The 24,431-nt window shown below is 33.5% G+C and overlaps 1 protein-coding gene and 1 non-coding gene across 2 annotated transcripts; both read left to right on the top strand.

The window, feature by feature from the left end:
* The first annotated feature begins 19,905 nt into the window (after positions 1 to 19,905).
* Positions 19,906 to 24,222, top strand: LOC107909666 (2-methylene-furan-3-one reductase). Its single transcript, XM_016837281.2, has 4 exons — positions 19,906 to 20,483; positions 22,882 to 23,205; positions 23,424 to 23,583; positions 23,822 to 24,222. The coding sequence occupies exons 1-4, from the start codon at positions 20,076 to 20,078 to the stop codon at positions 24,085 to 24,087; spliced, it is 1,158 nt and encodes a 385-aa protein (XP_016692770.2). The 5' UTR covers positions 19,906 to 20,075; the 3' UTR covers positions 24,088 to 24,222.
* TRNAT-AGU (transfer RNA threonine (anticodon AGU)) lies at positions 22,439 to 22,512 on the top strand. Its single transcript has one exon. It is a non-coding gene; the product is annotated as a tRNA-Thr (tRNA).
* Positions 24,223 to 24,431: the final 209 nt, after the last annotated feature.

The raw sequence follows: 24,431 nt of genomic DNA, 5'->3' as shown, positions 1-24,431 counted from the left end.
ATGTAGATAACTTTCAGTTGTGAGTTTTCGTTAGTGATCTAAATTGGGCTCTACTTATTGATTTTTAGGTCTTGGGAGCGTATTTGCAGTTAAACGACACTAGGTGTGTACCCGAAACACAAAATTAAGGGATTCGACGAAAAGCCAAAATTGCTTGCCGTTTGGATAGCAATAGTAGGCTAACTTTGCAAAATCACCATAAATTATGAAAATCAAATTAGAGGATGAAAAATATATGGGATTAAAGATATTTGAGTCAAGTTTCTCATAGAAGAAACAAAGTAAGCAAAAGAATTTTATATTATGACATATTTAAATTTTAGTGAGATAGGGTCAGAATGATTTTGGAATCCCCTGTCCTGACTTTGAAAAATTATTAAAAATTGTATAAAATTAATTATGGGTTATAATTTATATTTTTAAAATCCTGAATGATTATATTTTCAAAAGAAATAAATAGGAACATCATCCGAATTCTGTACGAGAATATAATTAATTTTTAGTGTAGAAAGGTCGAAATTGTCAATTAGCAGAATAGATGAAATTTTAAAGAATAAACTGTACTTATTGGCTAAACAAAAATTATGAAAATTTTATGGTAAGAAGATATGTGAGTCTAGTTTCATGGAAAATTTGCGAATCTTAATTCTGAATTATGTAGCTTAAGATACAAATAATTTAGTAATAGTGACTCAAGTTAACAGCTTTGAAGGGTCATATAGGTAAATAGTGGAAACACATATGAATAATTAACTAGCAGGGGTTACATTAAAATGGATCACGAGGCCAAGGCTAATTTGGGTCATGTGGGCCACATGGGCGTGTGGGCCCATACAGGCGAACATCATGGGCTTGTAGGCCAATTTCACTGTTTGACTGATAAGGTTGCACAGGTCGCCCAAGTCGACTGTGAACTTACTGTAGGGTCAATAAGTTTACCTAGACCCCTAATTAACTGAAATAATTGTATGACTGATATGATTAAGCATGATGATGTCCCGCTGATTTGATATTGTATGCCATGTTTACATGCGTGATATTATGATATAGCATATCATATTTGTATATTGCATTGCATTAGGTTGGGGGATTATAATGTTTGGAGGAAGTATACTGAAAGGCCTCAAGCCTAATTTACTGGTAGCTCAACTGCAAACTACTTTCTAGTGCCGCATTCGGTACTACTTGGAGTGTAGGGATGTGTGGGTTGATTATATCCCCACATGGAGTGTCGGGTTGGACGGAGATGGTGTGTAGAGGCTGGATGGGTGGGATTTTTGTGACTGCATATCTATCACTGCTATTGATACTGTGATGGGCTAAAACCTTATTACATGACTGTTTTGTACTGAGATGAGCTAAGACCCAAACTGGACTAATACTGATATTAAAAATGGCTTAAGCCCAGACTATGATTATTTGTTTACTGTCTGTTCATTTGTATGGGGATTACACACTGGGTTTACGTAAACTCACCCCTTCTGGTTAATCTGTACAGGTAATCCCCAGATATAGGCGGATCGGTGCAGCGGAAGACTCAGTGGTGGCCACACAACTTCTTTTACACTGTTTACTACCTATTTATGATTTTACTTTTATTTGGGAGTATTTTGCTGTAATTATGGCCTTTACGAATTTTGGTTTAAAATTTGGATTTTATACGGTTTATGATTTAAATCTGCTAGTGTTAGGTAAAACTTGGGTTTTCAAATGAAATTAATGTTTTATAAAAAATACCACGAATAAGCAAATTTTTTAAAAGCTTCCGCAATAAAAATAAAAATAAACGTTTTGAAATTGAATAACGATATGTAAATGAATAATGTTTTGAAAACGAACGACACGATTTGAAGTTAAGATAAGATAATAAAAATTGGTTAAATAGAAAAGAGGATTTAGCAGTGACATATTTTTCGAAAAGCACTACCATGTGATATCGTCAGATTTGACCATAACGTCTAGGCCAGGTTTGGGGTGTTACATATGATGCTTAATTTTTGATATGTGCTTAGTATGTTTGAAAATATGGTAAATTGGTATTTGGTTGTGAATGACATTTATGAATATTAATGTTAGTAGTTGAATGGCATGATTTGCACCATTTGCTATGTTTTTGTAAGAAAATTCAATAATAAGTATTGATGAAAATATGTTTAGAAGTTAATGGATATTTTGGTCAAGTTTAGTACATGATTATGCATATTACATGTTGTCATTTGAGGTGCTTAAGGGCATATTGGTTGTATGTTCTTATACCATGATTGATTAGCTAAAATATGCATGATTTTGGTGCCTTATTATAGCCTGTATATATTTGAAATTTTGGTTGTAGGTGCATGCCAAAATGGGTGAGAAAAATGGCTTACAAAAATGACCTATTTTTGTCCACACTGGTAGAGACATGGGCATGTGTCTCAGTCGTGTGTGACACACGGCTAGGTGACACGGCCATGTGTCCCCTGTAGTTTTTAAAAAAAAGGGTTACAAGTCAGGCTGTTACATGGCCTAGCACAAGGCCTGGCACATGGGCGTGTGGATTGGCCGTGTGACCCAAGTTAGTGAGTTACACGGGCTGTGACACGACCATATGTCCCTATTTCGAATTCCTACATAGCCTAAGACATGGGCGTGTCCCTTGACTCACACGGCTTGGCCACACGGGCTGTGTGATCCCTGCAATTTAGAAAATTTTCCTTATTTTTTTTAATATTTTTTGAGTTTCCTATTTAGTCCCAACTTACTCCTAACGTGTTTTTAGAGTATCGAAAGCCCGTTTAAGGAACAATATATATGATTTGGATTGCTTTTAATATGATTATTGATATGAGTTGAAATGTTTGAAAATTATGTTCGTTTGAATTGTAAACACCGATGATTTTTTGTAACCCTATTCTGATGATGGATACGAGTTAAGGGTGTTACATAATCCATGTAAGTCACTGTAATCATGTAGTTCAGGGTCCCACAGTCGTGTAACTCCCTATGCCTGTATGGCTCAAAGTCACACGGCCATGTTGTCAGACCATGTAACTCGTTGTACTCGTGTGGACCAACCTACACTGAAAACAAATAAAACATAGAGCCGTGTGTGACACACAGTCGTGTGATAGCCTGTTTCCCAGGCCATGTGTACCTTAAAAGTTTGCAAAACAAGGCACATTTTCATCCAAAACTTAAGTCCCAAGCCAAATCAAAACTATCCAATTCCAAACATTTAAAAAACATTTAACAAGCCTAAAATATGCCAAAACATTCATCCTAATTTCCTAACCAACGTGTCCTCATTGACACCACAATTCAAACACCTAAAAAAAAGCACATTCGTCTATCACAAATTTACTCATTAAGTCATCCATTTAAACATTAAATACCAAATCAATATGAGCTATGCCATATATAACCAAAAGATTGAACTTGTAATATAATGATTAACACTAAACTTTTATAAGGATCCATTACAACACAACGTACCAAAACATGTCCATATTCTTGCAAAACAAACACCCTATTTACATGCCATGATTAACCATAAATTGAGACTTCAAAAACTACCGAAAAGAGATAATGGTATGTGTATGCTCCGGTGATCCAACTAACACGATCCAATACTTCAAGATCTACAAATAAATAATATCCAAAGTAAGTATAAGAAATACTTAGTAAGTTTCCACAAAATCAACACACTACTTACTGTGCTCATTAAGTAGCTATGAACCTATAATCACTTGAACTTCAACCTTGATTTAACATGGTTCAGAAACTCAAAGTTAGTAACGTTTAAACATACGAAAATTCAGAATTCATAACTTATTATACTTCGTTGCAACAAATCTGTATTGGATAACTTTTATTATTACAATGGATCTAAGTAAAAGTACTCAATACGTAAGTCCAGAAACATATAATGCTCGTAAGAGCTGATCTAATGCAGATTAAGTGCGCCATGTTACCCTTCTAGGTTAAACCAATAACAACACAGATAAACTAGCCTGACCAAAGCTAGGTAAATGTATTAAACGACAACAGATAGCTAATTCAGGCTAAATCCAAGTCTCATGTTAACCCGAGTCTGCAACACATGCAAGAGCCTGATTCATAACAGATATTCAGACAAAATTCTCATGTATGAAACTTTTACTCGATCCATCGAAATCTTTTCAGAAAATTTATTCCAACTCCTTATAGATCAAATTTTTCACTATAATGACAACTCAATATGTATATAGGTACAATTGATAACATTAATATCAAATTATAACCAAAACGTTAGTAGAAACTTACTTGTTGAGTAATTCAACTAACAATAACTAATCGACGATTTCCCTTTTTTCCTCGTACGTCCGCAGCCCGTTGAGTTTCTTGATCTAAAGCATAATTTGATTTAATTAAACCTATTTAAACCACCTAAATATTTAATTTATGCATTTAAGCCCTTTTAACCATATTTCACAAATTTACCCTTAACTTTACTATTAATGCAATTTAGTCCTTAACCCAAAAATTATCAAATTAAGCATAATTAAAGCTAAATCAAGCTAATCGAATTTCCTATAGTTCTATAGCAATCCATAAAATTCACAAATTCCTCATATATCTATACACTTTTAATAATTTATTAATTCAATCCCTTACCATTAAAAACATTAAAACTACTTTATAAAATAACATTATTTAACTACCAAACTCACAAAACCATCACACAACTTCAAAAATCTCCTAAAATCAACAATGGTACATATAAAAACATTCATCAATTTCACAAATTTACACCCAAGTTAGCTAGATCTAACTGCAATGATCTCAAAAACACGAAAATCACTAACAACGGAATCAAAAATCACTTACATGCAAGGTAGATGCTTAGCCGAAACTTTAAGGTCTTTTAATGGTGATTTTGGTTGCAAAAATCCAAATAAAGAATATGATAGACGTCATTTTTCTTTTGTTTATGACATTTAATTTATTTACCTTTTTACCCTTTAAATTTAACTAAAATTTACCATTTAAGGCCATCAAATCAAGTGTTTATAACTATTTAAGCATTTTAACTAATAGCAACAAATCTTTGTAACCTTTACAATTTAATCCTTTTTCTTTAATAAATTATCTAAGCATTAAAATTTATTAACCAAAACTTAATAGGACATTATAGAAACTCTATAAATATTAAATAAAAATAAAAAACTGACTTACTAGTCGAAATTTGTGGTCCCAAAACCACTATTTTTTATACCACTGAAAAACAGGATGCCACACTAACTCACCTTCTATTAACTCGCCATAAAATCTCGATTTTTTTATAAAAATGATCCTTAAAATTTGATTAATTATAAAAATGACCTACTTTTCTAATTATACACGAAAATGACCTAAAAGCTACAATAAAATTTGGTGGAGCCAAAGTGTTTGGCATTTGGTTGAGCCAAAGTGTTTGGCACTACCAACATGCCATGTTAGCAAACAAGGTAAAAAATTATTTTTTGGTGGAGCCATGTAGAATGGCATCACCTATATAAATACCAGGGAAATACTGATATTTTTGAAAAATTAAGGGGACTTTAAAAAAATCATTTTTCGGTGGAGCCAAAGAGTTTGGCGCCACCGGTTTTCAATGCGTCAGTGTTTTCTTTTTGTTTTGTTTTTAATTTTAAAGCTATAAAAAACAATTCTTATTGATGGAGCCATTCTAAATGGAGCCACCACTTTATTACCAAGGTTTTTTTAAAGTTTTTTTTAATTTAAAATTTTTAAAAAAATAATATTTTATTTGGTGGAGCCATATAGAATGGCGCCACCAGTGTATTGTGTATTGTGTATATATATTTTTTAAAATGTATTATTTTTTAATTTAATTTTTTTAAATAATATTTTATTTGGTGGAGCCATATAGAATGGTGCCTCCAGTGTACTGTACGGTTTTTTTTAAATGTGTTAGTTTTTTAATCTGAAAATTTTAAAAATGATATTTTATTTTGGTATGGCTCTACCATATTGGTTGTCCTACATATATAGATATTGTTGAGGCTTTTTTGTAACATTTGAACTGGAAGAGAAGAAAAGAGAGAAATTGTTGTGTTTAGTAGGAGAGCTCAAAAATTCCGGTGAAGATGAATGACTCGGTGTTTTTGGTGTACATTCTTTTTTTTTATGGTGAAATTGTAGAATGCGATGTTGATTGTGTATTTCAAGGTTAACAGAGAATAGGATTGCGATTCAATAAAATTGTGAAGCTGGAAGAAATGAAAAGGAAGATCAGTGCGAAAATAGCTATCTGTTGTGGAAGGAAAATCTCTAAATTATTTTACAAGTTTCCAATCTCTACAGATCTGTTGATATTTTGTGAGATGCAACTATTAGATGATGATGATTTGGGCATTATGATGGAAATATGGGGGTCGACTAGAAGTGAGAACCCCAACCAGTTGAGTTATTTGCTGAGTTAGCAGACTTAGAGCCCGTTGAGAATGTTAGTCCAATAAGTCAACATCGCGGGTTTAAATTTGATCTTAATGTCGAACGGACAGATCAGTTAAGCTGTGAAGGGACACCGCAGATGCCCAAAAATCCAAATTATGGTGGGAGTTCGTATAAGAACCCTGTCCCGGGTCTCCTTCTACAAATACATCGGGAGGTTATAAGTACCGAGGAAAACGCCAGAGATGGAACCAATAAAGGTGAAGATTCTGATGAAGATGTTGAAGATTTTAGTGACCTCGATATTGATGAGGTTCCGGATGATATCGACGATGAAGGCCCAGAGAAGGTTGAAGATGCTCAGACCCATTTTTTCAGTAACCCAAGTCGTGGCATTATTTTATGGAATGACCCTAAGGGTGACATGTTGAGCATAGGCCTAGATACAACGCATGCATCTGAGTTCCTTCAGTACACTGATAAAGTCCATGCTCACAAATTGGCGTCAAATTTGCAATTGGAAGAGTTGTAAATTGGGCAATGGTTTGATAACAAGGTGGACTGTGTATTTGCTATCAAACAGTACAACATGAAGTTTTCGATTAATTACAAGGTCACCAAGTCTACACCAACATTATATGTTGGTGAATGTTAGAAAACTGATGATAGGTGTGGCTGGCAGGTTCGGACTGCATTTATACAGAGGACTCAACAGTGGCAAATACAAAAATTAGAAGGGAGTCATACATGTACTGTCACACTTATGACTCAAGACCACCGGAAATTGGATGTCAAAAGTATTTGCAACTATATCATGCCACTAGTGAAAGCTATCCCAACCATTCTTGTGTCGACATTGATTGCGGACATAGAAGCCCAGCTCCAATACAAAGTGTCGTACAGGAAAGCATGGTGGGTAAAAAAAATTGTCATGCAGCAATTGTACGGCGATTAGGATGAATCATATAATGAAATTCAGAGGTGGATTTCAGTAATGGTTGAGTACGTTCTAGGAACTGTCGTGGACTTGAAAATGTTGCCTTATAAAGGCCTGAATGGATAACTGAAACTGGGAAGAGCTTTTCGTCTATTGTTCTGGACTTTCGATCCATGTGTTAGGGAATTCTCCCACTTCAAATCGCTTGTGCAAGTTGATGGAATGTGACTTTATGGAAAATACATGTACATACTTTTAATTACAGTTGCACAAGATGGTAATCGAAATATACTACCGATCACTTTCACCATTATGGAGTCAGAGAACTCCAAATCGTATGTTGTTAGGCAAGACAATATTTGTATTGTCTCTGAGAGATCGAAGGCCTTGTTGCTGCAATTCAATAATTCGAGGTTTTGTGGAGGCCTGTCTACTACATTCGGCACATCACTGTCAATTTTAACAATGAGTACAAGAACAAAGAATAGAGCAAACAAATCGTGAACATAGGTAAAAATATTGTATTTAAATTTGTATCTGTAAATATTTTGAGTCAATTTAATAGGAACTGTAACATGTTTTATCGAAATACATACGTAAAGTATGAGCTGTAACCACACCGATTTAGACATAAGCTGACGAGGTTGGAGATTGATATGGTGGGGTTTAATCCTTCTCTTAAACAGCGGTTGGGTAGCATGGAGTTACGCCGATGGGCTCGATCTTTTGATGAAGGGTACCAATATTATCATATGACGACCAACCTTGTTGAGGACGTTAATTCCATCTTGAGGCGTACGTGTCACTTATCGATTTCATCGGTTTTCTCAGTCACGTTTTACAGGTTGGCAACCTTGATGTCAAAAATAGGGTTGGGACAAGCAAAACAATTGGAGGCAGGACACGTGCACGTCGAAGGTGTAAGGAATGCCATGAAAGAGAACACTCAAAGGGTGAGAACAATGTGTAGCAGCCCGATTTTGGGTCTAGTCGGAACAGTGGTTTTGGGACCACAAATCCGACGAGGAAAAATGTAATGGCCTGAATTTTTAAAGGTGTCGAAACGGTGATTCGATATCACTAAATTCGATAAATTGGTAGAAAATATTATTAATTTAGTGAGTTAAATGTGAAGTTAGGAAAATTTTTGAAATAGTGAATAGTGCACTAGAAATAAATAATAAAATAATTAGAATTGAAAATGAGGTAACGAGACCTCAGAGATTTTAAACTGAGCCATAAATATTTTTATAAATATTTATGGAGTGTTAAAAAGTTAGTATTAAAGTTTCGTTAAGAAATTTTAAAGTTCCGGTAATTAATTGAACAAAAAGGACTAAATTGTAACAAATGCAAAATTTTGGGAAATGATTAAATAGCTTAAATGATAAAAGGATGAGGGATTAAAAGGAAAATATACCCAAATTCTATTTGGGCTGGACGGCAAGGGTATGAAATCAGCAACAAAGTCAGGAGAATTAAGGGCAAAATTGGAATATTGCAAAATTTACTTAATAAAGTCAGGACCAAAGTGGAATTATCTAGATTTCTCTTTACTTTTCTGCATTCTCATCAGAAAAAACACCATAGAAGGGTTTCCTTAAGCTGGTTCTTCCTATTTTTACTGCAGGTAAGTTCAATTCTTGATTATTTCTTTCAAGTTTTGTGTTTTTGTGACTTTTACAACTAGGCCCACTTATTGTATTCATTAGTTTTTGATCCTATGAAAGAATTTAAAAGTTTCTATGAATACATGCTGGAAGTATATGATGATTTAGCATGGAATTAGAGCTTTAAATTGTTCATATGCTGATTTCATTGAAAGAATTGATTAGAAAGTGAATGTTTGGGACCTAATAGAAAAAGAGTTTGAAGATAGAGTTATATGTGGAAATTCTTAATTTCAATAGTTTTGAAACAACTTATAATGTCTAGGTAAAGTATTAATTGAGAAAATTAGATTAATTTTGGGGTTAATTGAGAAAGGACCGAATTGCATAAACTGTGAAATTTGGGGCAAAATGGAAATCAACATTTTGCACTAAAGCAGTTTTGGACAGCAGCAGTAGTGTAACTTTGAAAAATCACCAAAAATTTTGGGAATTTAATTAGAGGTTGAATAAAATATGAAATTAAATATTATTGAGTCTAGTTTCTCATGGAAGAAACTGTTTAAGCAATGGAATTGTAAATCATGAGATATATTAAATTTTTTGAGAAAATGTCAGAATGATTTTGGGTTCCCCTGTTCTGACTTTAGAAAATTTTTTAAAATTTTAAAAAAATAATTATGAGTTATAATTTATATTCATAGAATCCTTAATGAGTCTATTTTCAAAGGAAATAAACAGAAACATCATCCGAATTTTTTACAGTGAGATAATTAATTTTTAGTGAAGAGAGGTCAGAACTGTCCAGCAGTGAAATAGGGGAAACTTTAAAGAATAAACTGTACTATATGGCTAAACCAAAAAATTATGAAATTTTTATGGTAAGAAGATATGTGAATCTAGTTTCGGGGAAAATTTATGGATCTTAATTTTGAGCTCTGTATCTCCGGATAAAAAGAATTTAGTGACTCTGACTCAGAAGGACAGCTTGAATTTTACATACAAGAAAATTGCGAAAGTATGAATAATGTTGTTTAAATGTGTTATACACAATAAGGATGAGGAATGGAGAGGAGGTAGAGAAAAATTGGGAAATATATGAATGGTTTGTGAATAATTGGTCATATGCTTGATTATAATTGATAAACAATGAAATAGAAATGATGCTTATATTTGTGCATTATTGGCCATGGTTTAAGCTCATGTGTGAAAATAAAGTTTCATAGTATGTGTGGATGGTATATTCGGTATATGATTTGACATGAAATAATGTCATGAATGATTTATGAATTAAAACATGTTGGTAAGCCCGATACATGAATAAATGTTGTGCTCATCCATACTTATAATGCTTATGCTATATGTATATTTGGCTAACATATTTGGTATACATGCTTAGGCTTTGGCCAAGTAGTGGCTAGACCATGCCACGTTAAATTTATAAGTTATGCATTGATATGGTTTATTATGTGGTTAGCCCCAAAAAGAGTTATGTTTAAATACACTAGCTTGCGACTATGGTTGAATGATATGTTTATATCTTGTGTAATGTGCATAGAAAACGAGTGTGGGAAGATAATGAAAAGTAAGTTCATATGGTTGAACTTTTATGATTAATTGTTAATGTGGGAATGATATAATGTATCAATTCATATATTGTTGTTGAATGATGATTATGGTAAAAATAAGAATAAAATGAGATTGTTTGTTCAAATTAAGGGATACGCAGGATTGAGTACATACGTTCGGTAACCAGTGATGATGAATTGACGAATAAGTCCATGGTGGATTCATGGCAAAGTGTGAAACGTAGGTATGGTATTTCAGTGAAGAAAACCATACTGAGTTGTGAAAAGTAGCTATGGTATTTCGGTAAAGAAAACCATACTGAGTTGTGAAAAGTAGGTATGGTATTTCGGTAAAGAAAACCATACTGAGTTGTGAAAAGTAGGTATGGTATTTCGGTAAAGAAAACCATACTGAGTTATGAAAAGTAGGTATTGTATTTCGGTAAAGAAAACCATACTGAGAAAAATAGGTATGATATTTCCGTGAAGAAAAACCATACTGAGTTATAGCAATGTGAAATATTCAAATAAATCGTGGCACCAAGCAAACGATGTACTCAAATCCGTAAGACGATCCTTAATTTGACAAGTATTTGTAGTACAATTGAAGCTAAATGTTGGAATATAAGTTGACATCTGATATTGAGCTAGATTGGATAAATTCATTATATGAGATTGTGGTTGGCAGGAAATGTTACATTATATATATTATGAAGAATTATAAAAGCATGTTAATAATTTTGAAAGTTTTAATTTAGATGAAATTTTATAACTCGGTTAAATACGTCTACAAGTGTATGTGTTTTGGTAATGCCTCGTACCCTATTCCGGTGTTGGATACGGGTAAGGGGTGTTACACAACGAATGCAGAACTATATTCTTAGAACTTGGAAACTTTTTAAGTTACAGAGTACATTGGCCATCAATCAAGGATCTCGCCACAGTCCTACGGAGTTGATTTTCGAAACGGGCGGTGTGAGTGCGGGAGGTTCCAAACACTACAATACCGGTGTGCACATGTGGTTACAGCGTGTACAACCTTCAATTTGAATGTTGAACAATATATCAATGATGTATACACGCTTGAACGTACATTGTGTATTTGGGGTAATGAGTTCCCCGTATTGAGAGATGTATCGACATGGAAAGTGCATCCGCTTACATTCAAAATGTTTCCAAATAGGTCACTACGTAGGAAAGTCAAAGGTTGACTGAAAACGATGAGGATTCAAGATGACATAGATATCAGAGAATAGCTCAATCCAAAGCGTTGCACCATATGTAAAACAACCGGCCACAATCGGAGCAAGTGTCCCTATGCAAACGTCTATACTGGCCAATCTTCACGGTCTCGAGGAAATTAAATGTTGTACCCAATGTTTTGCTTTTTATGGTGTTATGGAAATGAAGTTTGTATTGTTTAGTGTTAAGTTTTTATTTAACATTAACGTATACAACTTTTAATACTTTAAAAGATACTATAAGTTATATAAAAAAGAATAATACATAAGTTTTGGAATTATAAACCAATACAACAAATATGACATAACACTTGAAATTTACATGTATCAAAATCGGAATGAACCAGGAGTGATATCATCGTTTGGGGTATAGCGATTTAAGGGCCTCTGTTGACAGGGTGGACGTTGAGGTGTACTATACACATCAGGAGGATTGGGCGTCGGGTCGAACATGGCCTGAGATGGGGTGGAGTACATGGTATCACCAAACATATCAAATATTATTGGTGGTTACAGTTGCATGTAAGTTGAACTGGAACCGCCCATCTCCGGATGATATGCATTGCTCTAGGATCCTTTACAAAAAGTGTCAACCCATTGGTCCTGTGAAATGCGCGTGTTAAGAGGTCGGTTCTTCGGGTCGGGCTCTACCATATGTTGGCCATCTAAGTCAGGCTCCACCATATGTTGACTTCCACATTTGTATCCGTAATCCAGTACTACCATAAGTTGCCCACCATATAAATAAATACGCCATCAGGCAATGTACCACTGCATGTATTCAATTGAGGGACTGAAGTCAAACATATAATAGTGCATCTCAGACCGTCTATCGTACCGAGCATTCCATAGTGCTATATAACGTTGATGTTCCACTCTCCAATCTACTCCATCTTTTCCCCTCATGGTCTTACCGTAGACATTAAAATATTATTGTGGATCAACCAATACAAATTGTCTGCATCCAAACTGTCGCATAACTCGGTCAGCGTTGTACCACTCAACAGTTGAGAAGTTGAGCACCAACATGTTAATACACCACACATGAGCTTCGTCATGAACCCATTGTGGAATAAGGGTCACAACGGTCTGTGCGAAATAAAAACATCCACAGGAACTGCACAAAATAACATAATAGGTCAAGTCACATACTACAAGTGGATAAGTTAAATCAATGTTACTTAAGTTAAATCAATGTATATTACTCTCTTCGACGAACGCCTCTATCATTTGGCAGAAAATGATTAATGTATTGCTTGCGCCAATTCCCGAAGATGTGGCCCATCTAAAACCGAAACAAATACGTTAGCACTTAAACTTGGGAAAATATTATCCACATTTATGAGTTGTTAAATGTTAAGTATAATTTTGTCTTTACATATTTACAAGTGGACACATATATGGTTAGTGCCTAACAACTGCTAAAAATGACATCCTGTGTAACACCCTTAACCCGAATCCGTCGTCGGAATAAGATTACGGAGCATTACCAGAGTTTACAGATCAATTAATCAGACATTTAATATAATATAGAATTCATATTAGAAATCAATTGAAATCAAACATATTGTCCCTTATACGAGCTCTCGAAGCCCAGGATACATGTTAGAAATAAGTCCGAACTAGATCGAGTACTCAAAGAATTTTTCAGAGAATTTTGAGATTTTTTAAAGTTGCAGGGGACACACGGCCGTGTGGTCAGACCGTGTGATTTACACAGTCAAGAGACACACTCATGTCTTAGGCCGTGTGGGCATTCGAAATAGGGACAACGGCCCTGTCCCAGCCCGTGTCCATGCCTGTGTAACTCTCTAACTTGGGTCACACGGCCAAGTCATACGCCCATGTGCTAGGCCATGTTGAGTATACTGACTTGAGCAATTTTAAAGGTACAAGGGACACACAGCTGTGTCACCTGGTCGTGTGTCACACATTTCTCACCCAGTTTGGTATCAACCTGGACACAACAATTTACATATCAACAAGCCATAACAATGCATTCAAAACAAACCAAAATCATGTCTTAAATATGAACTATTACCACATACAACCAATATGCCCTTAAGCACCTCAAATGACAATTTAAGAACATGTCAACCAAGTATCTCAAGTTACCTAAATGACCAAATTCATGCATGCATATTCAAACCATATTTTACTTTCTTTCATTCTACCATATCACTCACACATTAAACATGACAAGTCATTTATATATATACATTAAAATATACCAACACAAGGCATTCAAATGACTTATCTTAACAAAACATTTATATACCAATATTGACCAAAATAACCTATACATGTCATTATATCCGATATTGATTTACTAAAAGTACCAAAAGAGCCGATGGATAGTGTGAAATAGCTCCGACCAACTTCCAACTTGTACGAGCTTTCGAATTACTACTATAAGACACGGAAAATAAAACAGAGTAAACATTTAAGCTTAGTAAGTTTGTATAATTCAGAATTCAACTTGCCATTTATTCACATTTAAGGTAAGCATACAAACATATCCAAACCAATTTGGCCAAAAGCCTAAACACATATCCTCAACATGTTAGCCATGTAAATCACATAAAGGATCCAACAAACATGGATGAATTCATCAAGTAATCACATTTCATGGATTTCATGTATTTACCAGTAATATTTCATTTCAAACTCATATAATTTCATAACCGAACATTTCCCGTTGAACCATTTAAAATATCGTTGGATACATGGGTAGTACACATAAAGTGTACAAAACTATAATCCATCAATTCATATACATGTATGCTCATATGAGTTGTAAACGAAAAGCTCCTCTGAGCTGAATAAAAAGAAGCTCATGTGAGCTAAGTAACGGGAAGCTTAAGCGAGCTAAATAATGGGAAGCTCATGAGAGCTGTATATCAGAAAGCTCATGCGAGCTGTGGTGTGTCCGTAACACATGCAGGACCCCAACCAAATCGGTAACCCTAATGACATGTCATTTATATCCTACAAATTTCATAAGGTTCAAACGAGACTCGGAAATTGTTGGATATGCAATCGATATTTATTCATGGCAATTGTACAATTCACAAACAATAAATCAATTTAACACATATAAATGTACAATTTAATTACACGAACTTACCTCAACAAGTATATGTAGATACGAATGCGACTAATCAAATATTTTCTCTTTGCCTTAATCTAACTCCGTACTAGGTCTATCCAGATCTACATGAATGAATTTAATTCAATTTAATACAACTCATATTCAATTTAGTCTAACACACATTTTTAACAAAATTACTATTTTTTCCCTATACTTTAAATTTATTACAATTTAGTCCCTAGGCTCGAAAATAACTTTCTTGTAATTTAATCATTACTCAAGCCTAGTCTATTTTTATACCTATTAATAGCAGCCCATATATTCCCTAAAATTCACAATTTTATCACAAATTTATCATCTTTTCAATTTAGTCCCTAATTGTTAATTTCATCAAAATTCTATTTACAAAAGTTGTTTATCTAACAACAACCTTTCATTTTCTATCATAAAAATTTAAAATTCAAGCATGCTCGTCCATGGAAAAACCCTAATACTTTAATGGTTTTGGTAAATTAATCCCCGAGCTAGCTTGATTAAGCTATTACGATCTCGGAAACATAAAAATCATAAAAAAAAATGGGACAAGAATATGACCTAAATGAGTAAAATAAGTTTGCTAAAACTCAAAAATCCCCGAGCTAGCTAGATTAAGCTATTACGATCTCGGAAACATAGAAATCATAAAAATGGGACAAGAATACTTACCTAAATGAGTAAAATAAGTTTGCTAAAACTCAAAATTCCATGGCTAGGGTTTTCTTTTATTTTTGGTGGATGATGATGAAAATGATAATTGTTTATTTTATTTTATTTATTTATCATCATTTTATCATTAATTTTCCAAAATTAACCTTAATAGTTTATTAAATTTCCAATGATGAATAATGATTCTTATCCACTAACTACTCTAAATGGTCTATTTTCTATATAATGACCTCCAATTTAAAATTCTATAGCTATTTAATTCCTTTAGCTACTAGAATTCAACTTTTTCACTTTTTACAATTTAGTCCTTTTTATCAAATTAGACATGTAAACGGTAAAATTTCTTAACGAAATTTTTATACAATATTTCTATCATACTGTAAACCATAAAATAATATTAAAATATATTTTATTCCGACTTTAGATTTGTGATCCCGAAACCACTATTCTGATTTTATTGAAAACGGGTTGTTACATCCTGTACAGAGCTTAAGACTGCGGCAGCCCCATACAACCAGCCATGTTACTTACCCCGTATTTTGTTTCTCAACAAAGATCACAGTACAATATGGCCAACATTGCTAATCCCTAACTGTAAGTACCAGCACGATGGAAATCCTCCAATAGAGGCAAGTACTTTAAGTGGACCTTATTAGACGTGTTGTCCGGCATAAGTACCCCTTGATTAGCTGCACAATATAGGCTCGAGCATCACATATCACCTCGTGCTCAGTGGCGGTGCTTGATAACTTCTTGAAATTTTCTTTTAACCATGCTAATGTCAAGCACGTAAAGTTCCATTCCCCGTTATCAGGGGACTGTCCAAGCAATCTGTGGCATACTGTTGAAGGTTCCAACACTTTGCTTCGGCCCATAACTAATTCATCGTCAACTCATAGCCCAAGTTGCATAGTGACATCCTCCAATGTGATCGTGCACTCACCACACGACATAATAATGGTGTGGGTCTCCGGCCACCATCGCTCAACCGAGGCGGATATTAGGTTCGCCCTCAGGTCAAACCTCTGAATCAATGCAACGTCCCTAAATCTCGCCAAACTTAAGTATGGTATGACCCGCTTGTCCAAATCGTACTTGGGAAAATGAAACCGCGACCTCAAAACCCGGTACCCATCCTATATGGTAAATTTTTTATTAAAAAAATGATAAATCAAGTATCTATATAATTTAAACATAAAATTGTCAATGTTTTCAAGTAATTCTCATATCTATTTGCTTCTTTGTACCTACTATATACTATATATCTATTTGTTTAACTCTTTAAAGAAATTGAATTTTGCTAATAAAAATAAATATTTCTAATAAGATCCCAGGAAAAAAAATAAAGAAATCATATATTGTATTTATTTTTAACATAAAATTAATTCAAAAATTAATTATATATGATATATAATTAAATGTTTTTTTCATTTAAGTTAAATTAAATGAGTAATTTTTATTTAAATTATATTAAATAAAAATATAATTACGCCACGTGCCGCAACTTTAATGTCTTATTATATTATATATATGATTAGTTTAGGATTTGTACCATGAAGAAAATGATTAATAAAATGTTATTAAAAGGTAAAAAAAACTTGTTTCTATTGTTGCTATAAAAAATATAATATGATCTAGTGATAAAAAATATCTACAGTTCAAAAATTCTAAGGTTCATCCTATTGTTTAGTGAGAAGTGCAGAAATTTCAAAATCAATGCAACAATAAAATTATAATATTAGATTAAATGCATATGTATATATTATGGTAAGACTTGCAAAAAAAAACTTAATAGAGATTAAGTTCATGCAACCAAAACACATAGAGCAAAATAGCGCTGACCACGAAAAATCGAGAAACCAAAATGAATTTTTTTTTATTTAATTTTTAATTAATTTTACTATTTCATTTATTCTCGATAAAGTGTGATCCGTGTTTACTCGAGAATACATTCTGATATCTGCATAATTTTAAAAAAATACATAAATTAAATATAATTAACTATTACATTACAATAACTACTTTTAATATAATACATGCACGTCAAAATAGCTATATATACCTTACTTATATTTATCATGTATTTATTAACTTCAAAATAAATACAACTCTTTTTCTCTTCTCTTTTTTCTCTTGTTCCTCTTCTTCTACTTCAAAATTTTAAGGAGGACCAAAACCCACATTTCCTTTTAAATGGTTGTTGATAGTCTCTTTTCTTCTCCCTTTCTATTTTTTTTAAGTCAGACCAATCATATCATTGACGACGTTGACGCGGCTGACACGATGTGACCGATCAAAATATTTATTTGTTAACCCTTTCATTTTTTATTTCTTTTAAAAATGTACTAGTTTATTTTTTTACAAATAAACCCTTTCTCATTTTTTCTCAATCAATTCAATCCCCCATTTCTTTCTTTTTTCTCCTTTTTTCTAAACTTTCTTTATTTTTCGGTCCTTTATTTCTTGATTTCTATTAAAAATATCCCTTATCAATCTTTTTTTTTAAAATGTCCCTTTGATTTTCTTGATTTCACATTACATAAATGATTTACATGAAAATTATATTTTACAAAATAACTATCAATTTACATAATTCAAATTTCAAATATTCTAAAATAGTTTCACTTAACTTACAATATATAATTTTACAACACGAACAACTTTCTCAATACTAGAAACAAAATTTAAACGATTTTGTTCAAGACCGACATCATTGTTTCTTACAAATTGAAAAATAAATTGTTTAATCGCAACAAGAGCGGCTTTCTCGGTGCTATTATCTTGTAGCTCGGATGCTGCCGATATTGATGATCTCACCCGTGCGGTTCAATTTAGGATTCATTGAAACCTTCAAACATCCCGTTGACCTAGGGAATCTCAAATAATCCACCCATTGGTTGCATAACCAATTTGAACCCATTATCATCCTATCACATCCAATGGAAAAACTTACATAACCAATTTGAACCCGTTACCGAATAAATTACTGGCAACCGAAAATAACCATTAAATTTACTGGTGTCGGAGCTTCACCGGATTATCGTTAAACAAAACATACCTTCAAATTAAAAATTTTACTAAATAAACAAAAACACAAATACATAAAAAAAACGCTCATCATCTCTCTCCCATTCATTTTCTAACAAAAAATAAGCAAAAAAAAAAATTCCTTCAAAACTCAGATTGATTTATCATTGGGGGTTATATATATTAGTTTGGTCACGCCAAAGAGAATGCCCCACCAAATAAAATATTATTTTTTATATTTAAATTTTAGTAAAACATTTAAAAAAATGGTACAGTGCACTTGTGGCTCCATTTAAAATTGCTCAACCAATAAGAAAACATTTAAAAAAAAAAAGAGACACTGACGCATTGAAAACTGGTGGCGCCAAACTCTTTGGCTCCACCAAAAAAAATTATTTTTTAAAGCCTCCCTAATTTTTCAAAAATAGTAGTATTTTCGTGGTATTTATACAGGTGACGCTATTCTATATGGCTCCACCAAAAAATGAATTTTTTTATCCCGTTTATTGATGTGGCATGTTGGTGGCGACAAACTATTGGCTCCACCAAATTTTATTGTAGCTTTCAGGTCATTTTTGTGTATAATAAAAAAAAAGTGAATCATTTTCGTAATTAATCAAAATCTTAATATCATTTTTATAAAAAAAAGCCTAGCCTCAGGTCCACACGACATTTAAATCTTTTATGGAAAAAGTTAATTTTTAAACTTTTTAAAACATATCCAAAAGAAAGCTATTGGTTAAATTCTGCTATTAAACTTTGTATTTTGTGTAAATGATAGATTTAGTATTTATATTTTAATTTAGTCAATATTATCCATATACTCTAATTTGATTATTCTTTGTCACTATATATTTTTTTGAATTTCAAAACTTCAATATCAATGCAAACGACCGTCGTTTAATTTATTAATTGATTTTGTGTGAGTAATATATGAAAATAATAAATTGATATAGCATTACATATGTGATAATATATTTGACGTGTCAAATTTTAAAAATAATAATACTTAATGAATTTAATAGTTATCATTTGAGGATAACTAAAAATTTTAAATTCTAAAATTGCATAGACTAAAAAAGACCAAATTAAAATACAGGCTAAATCCATAATTTATGAAAAATACAAAAGTTTAATAGTAGAATTTGACTTTAGAATGAATTATAAAAAGATTTCACATTAATTTTTAAATTATAAAATACTAAAAGTGGTGATTGTATTTAAAAAAGTTGGATCACACAAAAATATTTAAAATATCAAGGGAATGATAAAAAGGGACCACACTTTCATTTTTATAATTAATAATTGTCACAATAACAGCAACTTTTTGATTACTTTTTTTTTTTTAATCTGGTGATAAAACTCTAGCAATTATTGTGGTTTAGATTTTCAAGGCTACCAACATTTTATTTCTTTTAAGATGAAAGAAAACATAGAAATAGGAAAAAGAGATAAGGCATTGGCTCTGACACAAAAAGAAAAATGAAAGCCACACTTCCCACACCCCATCTCCGGTCGTTCCCTTCTCCAACCCCACTTTCTTTCAAACTCTCCTTCGCATTCCCTGAAACCAGAAGGAAATCACTAAGCATCAGCTCTACTCCGAAGGGAACACCATCTCCTTCTTTGGCTTACGTGCCACTGAGGGTGACTGCCAGTTCTCAAGCCGCTTCTGCACCTACTGTCAATTTGACGGCAATTCCCACCGAAATGAAGGCTTGGGTGTACGGGGAATATGGAGGTGTTGATGTGTTGAAGTTGGATGAGAAAGTGAGCGTTCCAGAAGTGAAGGAAGATGAGGTTTTGATAAAAGTGGCTGCTGCTGCCCTTAACCCCGTTGATGCCAAGCGAAGGCAGGGCAAGTTTAAGGCTACCGATTCTCCTCTTCCGGTATTTTTCTCCCTTATCTGTGCTTACTTAGCTTGCATGCAACTTTTGTCTTCATATGCTTAAAATTGGCCCTTTTACCTAAATAGTCCAAAAAAATTATATTTACAAAAATAATGTAGGTTTAAAAATAATCACCAAAATAACTTAAAATGAACAATACCCACACTTTTTTTGTACCAATGATTGCCTAATCATTTTGTCAGACTTAAAAAAATTATTTTTTTGGGTTTTGGCCTGTCAATTGTCGAAACCCATGTATTTTTTTTCAAAAAATTATTTAATACTGATATACGAAAAAAAAAATTTGGTGCTGGCCTGTCAATGGCCGGCACCCAGTAAACAGTAAAAAAAACTTTCTTTTTTTTGTGTTAGAATCAGATATAAATATAAAAAATATAAAAAAAATAATTTTTTTTGGTGCTGGCCTGTCAATGCCGGCACCCAGTACACTGTAAAAAAAAAATTTCGTGTCAGAATCAGATATAAAAATACGAGAAAAATAAAAAAATTTTGGGTGCTAGCCTGTCAATAGACCTGTTCATTGGCCGGACAGCCCGGCCCGGCCCACCGACCCGCCCGAAATATGGGAGGGTTCGGGTAAAAATATAAGCCCGAAATATGGGCTTCGGCAAAAAAAGAGGCCCGTTTAAAAAATGGGTCGGGCCTCAGGCACCACTTTTTTTGCTCAGGCCCCGGCCCGGCCCGAATATAATAAATATATACTTTTTATTTTTATTTTTTAATTTTAAAATACATTTAAAATAATTTTTTTATTTTTTAAAATAATTTTTTAATGTTTATTTTAAAAATAGGCCGGGCGGGGCTCGGGCTTATGATATTTTTCCCGGGCCGGGCCTGGGCAAAATTTCAGGCCCATATTTCGGGCCAGGCCTAGGAGGCGGGTCAAAAAAAATTTTTGGGCCCGGCCCGAACCCGGCCCATGGACAGGTCTACCTATCAATGGCCGGCACCTAGTACACAGTAAAAAAATTCTTTTTTTTCGTGTCAGAATCAGATATAAAAATATGAAAAAAAAATACCTGATTCTGACACGAAAAAAAAATTTATATCTGATTCTGACACGAAAAAAAAAAGAAAAAAAACATTTTTACTGTGTACTGGGTGCCAGCCATTGACAGGCCAGCACCCGAAATTTTTTTTTTATTTTTCTCGTATTTTTATATATGATTTTGACACGAAAAAAAATTTACTGTGTACTGGGTGCTGGCCATTGACAGGCTAGCACCCAAAATTTTTTTTATTTTTCTCGTATTTTTATATTTGATTCTGACACGAAAAAAAAAGAAAAAAATTTTACTGTGTACTGGGTGTTGGCCATTGACAGGCCAGCACCCAAATTTTTTTTTTATTTTTCTCGTATTTTTATATCTGATTCTGACACGAAAAAAAAAGAAAAAAAATTTTACTGTGTACTGGGTGCCAGCCATTGACAGGCCAGCACCCAAAAAATTATTTTTTTTTCGTATATTTATATCTGATTCTGACAAAAAAAAAAAGAAAAAAAATTTTACTATGTACTGGGTGCCGGCCATTGACAGGGAAGCACCCAAAAAATTATTATTTTTTTATTTTTTTAGTATATTTATATCTGATTCTGACACAAAAAAAAGAAAAAAAATTTACTGTTTACTGGGTGCTGGCCATTGACAGGCCAGCACCCAAAAAAAATTTTTTTCTTTTTTTTTCGTATATCAGTATTATATAATTTTTAAAAAAAATATATAGGTTTCGGCCATTGACAGGCCAAAACCCAAAAAAATAATTTTTTAAGTCTAACACAATTATTAGGCAATCATTGATGCAAAAAAAGAGTGGGTACTGTTCATTTTAGGTTATTTTGGTGATTGTTTTTAAACTTGGGTTATTTTTGTAAATATAATATTTTTTGGGGCTATTTGGGTAAAAGGGCCCTTAAAATTAAATGATGTTCTGTAGCTTTCATAGCTCAGTTGGTTAGAGCACCCGCTTAGTAAGCGGGAGGTGTTAAGTTCGACTCTCATTAAAAGCATTTTTTGAGTCCTGGTGTGCTCATATTTCAACTATGAACCAAATGTTTCTTTTATATGTAAAAATATTGTTGCTTTGCTGCTCTAATTTGTTTCTATTAACACGAAAAATGTGGAATCATCATTCAACTTTCTTGCATATTCTAATTATAAACCAAATATTTCTTTTACATGTAAAAATATTGCTGCTTTGCTGCTCTAACTTGTTTTTAGTAACATGTAAAATGTGGAATCATCATTCAACTTGCCCGCATATTCTAACTATGAACCAAATATTTCTTACATGTAAAATTATTGCTGCTTTGCTGGCCTAACTTGTTTTTATTAACATGTAAAATGTCGAATTATCATTGAACTTGGTTCCCCTGTAGACTGTTCCAGGCTATGATGTAGCTGGTGTGGTGGTGAAAGTTGGAAGTCAAGTGAAGGAGCTAAAGGAAGGAGATGAAGTGTATGGAAACATAAATGAGAAAGCATTAGAAGGGCCGAGACAGTTCGGTTCCCTTGCTCAGTACACTACTGTTGAAGAGAAGCTATTGGCTTTAAAGCCCAAGAATCTAGATTTTGCCCAAGCTGCTGGTCTCCCTCTTGCTATCGAAACCGCCTACGAGGGTCTTGAGCGGACCGGCTTTTCATCCGGGAAATCCATCCTTGTTTTGAATGGTTCTGGTGGTGTTGGAAGCTTAGTTATTCAGGTATGGCATCCCTTTTTCATTTCAAACTTGGCCTGCCTTGGGATAAAAGAAATTTCAGTTTTGTGATTTATGGCAAATTCCGTTTCGAATATCAAGGATGAATGTTTTTACACTATGCCTTAGGATAAAAGATAATTCATGCTTCAAGTTACTAGCTTTTTACATTATGTCTCCTACATTCTAGTGTTTTTACAGTAATCTTCTTCCCATTTACACAGCTAGCAAAACAAGTATTCGGTGCTTCAAAAGTTGCAGCCACTTCCAGTACTGGAAAACTGGAGTTACTGAAGAGCTTAGGTGTCGATTTGGCTATTGATTACATAAAGGAGAACTTTGAAGATTTGCCAGAAAAATTCGATGTGGTCTTTGATGCCATTGGTAAGATTGCAATGTTCTTTCTAGATGTGTGTTATCATTACTTTCAGTCATTGGGGACCCTTTAAAAATATAATGAGGATATACCTGATTACTTGAGTGCGAAACAAGTGTCCTGAACTTCGCTTTTTGCATTGCATGCCTAAACCAAACTCGAATTTGTTTCTTGTGTTTCAATTTAGGGCTCTGAGATTTTTAGGTATCGGTTTCCGTATTTGATTGTTTCCATCTTTGGTTACAGGACAATGTGATAGGGCTGTGAAGGCAGTGAAAGAAGGCGGCAGCGTCGTGGCCTTAACCGGTGCTGTCACACCGCCCGGTTTTAGGTTTGTTGTTACTTCTAAGGGAGAGGTTCTCAAGAAGCTAAATCCGTATTTAGAAAGTGGGAAAGTGAAACCGGTTGTTGATCCCCGGGGACCATTCCCATTTACTCAAGTTGATGAGGCTTTCTCATACATTGAAACAAATCGAGCGACCGGAAAGGTAGTTATACACCCAATTCCATAACTCAGGTAGAACAGAGAAAGGGAAACAGCCATTTTCTATTGCAAGCTGCAAAACCCTAACTAGTTTTAGAACCAAAACGCCAATGTATATGAAAGAATGAGATGTTATTAAGAGAATCACAAGCTACTTTTTGTATGTCTTCTTCCGTAAATTTATTGTTATGATTGAAGAATGAAGTCTAGTAACGCTTCATTTCTATATCCAAATAAAATGTGACAATGCATGCAAATGGAGGAAGGCCTTTGGTTTTGATATAAAATAAAATGCCTTCATGAACATAGCCGGTCGGTAAAAGTGTACCATGGAGGTTGCTGCGTTAAGAGTCAAATTGCATTTTGCTATTT

The sequence above is a fragment of the Gossypium hirsutum genome, chromosome D02, assembly GCF_007990345.1.
Source record: "Gossypium hirsutum isolate 1008001.06 chromosome D02, Gossypium_hirsutum_v2.1, whole genome shotgun sequence".
NCBI classification, from domain to species: domain Eukaryota; kingdom Viridiplantae; phylum Streptophyta; class Magnoliopsida; order Malvales; family Malvaceae; genus Gossypium; species Gossypium hirsutum.
Note: the sequence above shows the minus strand (reverse complement) of the source record. Positions and strands in the feature narration are given on the sequence as shown.